This window comes from Papaver somniferum, chromosome 5 (assembly GCF_003573695.1).
Source record: "Papaver somniferum cultivar HN1 chromosome 5, ASM357369v1, whole genome shotgun sequence".
Classification (NCBI taxonomy): Eukaryota; Viridiplantae; Streptophyta; class Magnoliopsida; order Ranunculales; family Papaveraceae; genus Papaver; species Papaver somniferum.
In genome coordinates, this window is record NC_039362.1 from 31639969 (window position 1) to 31642871 (window position 2903).

The 2903-nt window shown below is 37.7% G+C and overlaps 1 protein-coding gene across 1 annotated transcript; it reads left to right on the forward strand.

Moving 5' to 3' along the window:
* The first annotated feature begins 1462 nt into the window (after positions 1 to 1462).
* Positions 1463 to 2122, forward strand: LOC113278914. The gene has a single exon (XM_026527638.1). It carries the CDS (start codon positions 1463 to 1465, stop codon positions 2120 to 2122), a length of 660 nt encoding a protein of 219 aa, XP_026383423.1.
* Positions 2123 to 2903: the final 781 nt, after the last annotated feature.

Here is a 2903-nt window from a genome sequence, read left to right on the forward strand (position 1 = left end):
TCTAATCTAATGAACATATACTGTACACATTATTAATCCAATATGCATGTATCCTTTTTCGACAGGAATGTATACAAATCGACTGAGATTTGATTCGGTGTCTACAGTCTACTGTCTCAGGACTTTAGGGGTTCTGCAAAATATACAGTCAAATAGACTAGGCCACACACTAGTGCAAAGCAGGATGTTTGACAAAGAAGGTTAATATAAAAAAAAAAAACTCACCGAATGGGAGCAGGAATAAAAACATATATGGATATTGGTTTATCGAATGAGAATAGGTTTAACTAGATTTCAGAAAGTTACTTAGCAAGTGGAGGCAGCTGATGCCTCCTCTCTAAAAATAATGTGACGTATAATTTGCCACAAAAGTAAGTAATAAGTAGCCATGCAGTGCCTAAATTCATACCACCAAAAATGACATGCCTCCGAATGAGCCATTGTGCTCGGGGATGCATGATCGTCAATTAAGAACAGCTGCAACGCTAAGTTTTTTCATGCGACTAGAAAAAATTAGGAAGTGGAATTAGTGGCCACCCCCATGTGGCGCACCGTCCCAAATTCGACATACAAAACCTAGCTCTAGTAGTCAGCCAGCCCCTTAGAAAATTTGTCTGCCGGAAATGGAATTGCGAAAGGCTAGAGAAATCCACTTGACACACTTTAAACCAAGTTTACTCTTCTTCTTAGTTATTAATTAGGTAACCTAGAATTACAAGACTTTTTAGCATGGTGTCTAGAGCTGGATATCTCTCATTGATATCTTTTATCTTCAACGACCACTGTGTGTGCACGCACAGGACTCAAAAATGTTGGTACTTCAATATGTTATTGGATATATTTATATATATGCCAGCAGTACCTAGGCTTATATCTTTTTCTTCTTTCTTACTTACTCTGATGATTCACCTCTACGGGAATTTATCAAACTCTGCAAACTACTCAACCTAGTGTCGCGTTCAAACGTGCGGTTCTATGCGCAAATATAGTATTAGTATATATAAGGGCTTTTTAATAAAGTGTCCAACTTTTTGAAGTGTAATTAACAAAGTGGCCGTTTTTTCCGAATCTTTCCTCTATATACCCCTAGAAATACTAGTGGTACCCCATGTCAGTTAGAAAAATAGTTAAAATTCGGCTACTAAAGAATAATTAAAAGAAATCGGAAATTTTGATATACATACCCCTCACTTCTATATCGTGGGAAGATTTTCATAACTGTAAACCAGAAAACAAAAACTTCCTTAAAATCATGAGCACAAAAAACTGTCGAAATCATTTTCTCTCCGAAAACAATTAGGGCATTAGTTTGGATGAACGATGAAATCGTTGGTATCAAGTTTGGAAGGTTTGGGGATTGAAGCATATCCTGATGAACCCCTGGTATGTAGTCCATAACGTTATTATTTTGTTCTTACAACGAAGGAAGTACACGAAAACGACCAAGACCAACAGTCAAGATATGTCGTACGACGATGAGTACTTGAGAAAACTGATTCAAGGGATTACGTTTCATAATCCAAAAATTCTTTCTGATGTTGTGGAGAGGTTGGAAAATGTTGCACCAGATGGGCATTGTGGGTTTCGAGCTTGTGCCGAAATGTTGGGATTGAGTGCTGATGATGGATGGAAGACAGTCAAGATTGAGATGGAGCGAGAACTGACAGTGAATTCTGAGATGTACATACCAATAATTGGCGGAGTGGAAGAATATACAAAGATACTTACAACTCTCCGGTATAGAAGGCCATTTGCAACTCAATTGTACTGGATGGTTTTGCCTGGCATGGGATACATTTTTGCCTCTGCATTCAACTGTATTTTTTCCTCATATTCAAATATGCGAAGTACAACATGGTTACCATTGAAGACCCCCCCTCCAGTAGATTTCAAAGTTGTGACGATTCTTAATCTTGACAATGAACATTTTGTCAAAGCAATATTGAAACCTGGTGCTCCCCTTCCACCAGTTCTCAATGGGTGGAATTCTATATGCACCGAGGAGGCGCTACTTTGGACTCCACACATGGAAATGCTGCACCGGGGATGGGAGAATATCGAGCAAAAACTGCTTGGACAAGGTGTACAGGTTATAGAAGAGATTGACCTTGATGAACCATGAATATCGTAAATCAACACCTTATGTTTCTACTATTTGTTGTTGTTGTTCTATCAATCAATTTATCTAGTTTAGATTTAGGATACGACTGCCGTTCCAAAAACATTTTTTTTTTGAAAGACCAGAAACACTTTCTTTTAGTTTACATTTTACAAAAAATTTCTGACGTTCCTTTGAGTTTCTTAATTTTTGGGGTTTGTAGGGTGAACTGAATTATGAATTTATCTTTCCAATATGAAGAAAGAAAGAATGCAAATGTTAATGCACCATAAAAATCTCTCTCTTAAAATCTGTGATAATGAGTTACGGGTATTTAGGACGAAAGGTAGAGAAGAACAATAGTTTTCTGCGTGGGGGTATAGAATTTTAGACAGTTAGATGGGGTAGGAAGATAGGTTGCGGGGTAAAGAGATCAAGGGGTATCGTTATAATTTCCGGGGGTATATAGAGTAAGAGCCTTATATAAAGTGGCCTAGTTTGACATTTTCCATCCCATTTTTTTCAAAAAACGGGTAACAGAAGTTAACTGCAGAGTGGCAGTTATCCTACCTAGTAAAATACATTAACAGCCTTCTCATGGGCTGACTCGACTCGACTCAGTGACTTAGACCAGGTGAAGAACATCATTTAGACATTTCTACAAACATGTTGAGGGTGTGAAAATAGTAAGCAAGGGATAGGCGTGTGACTGATTTGTAAACATTTCCATATCTCCTTCCCTGCATTGAATCCATATCTAACACAAACTCAATCTCCTAAACAATCAAATACTCAATGTTCATTG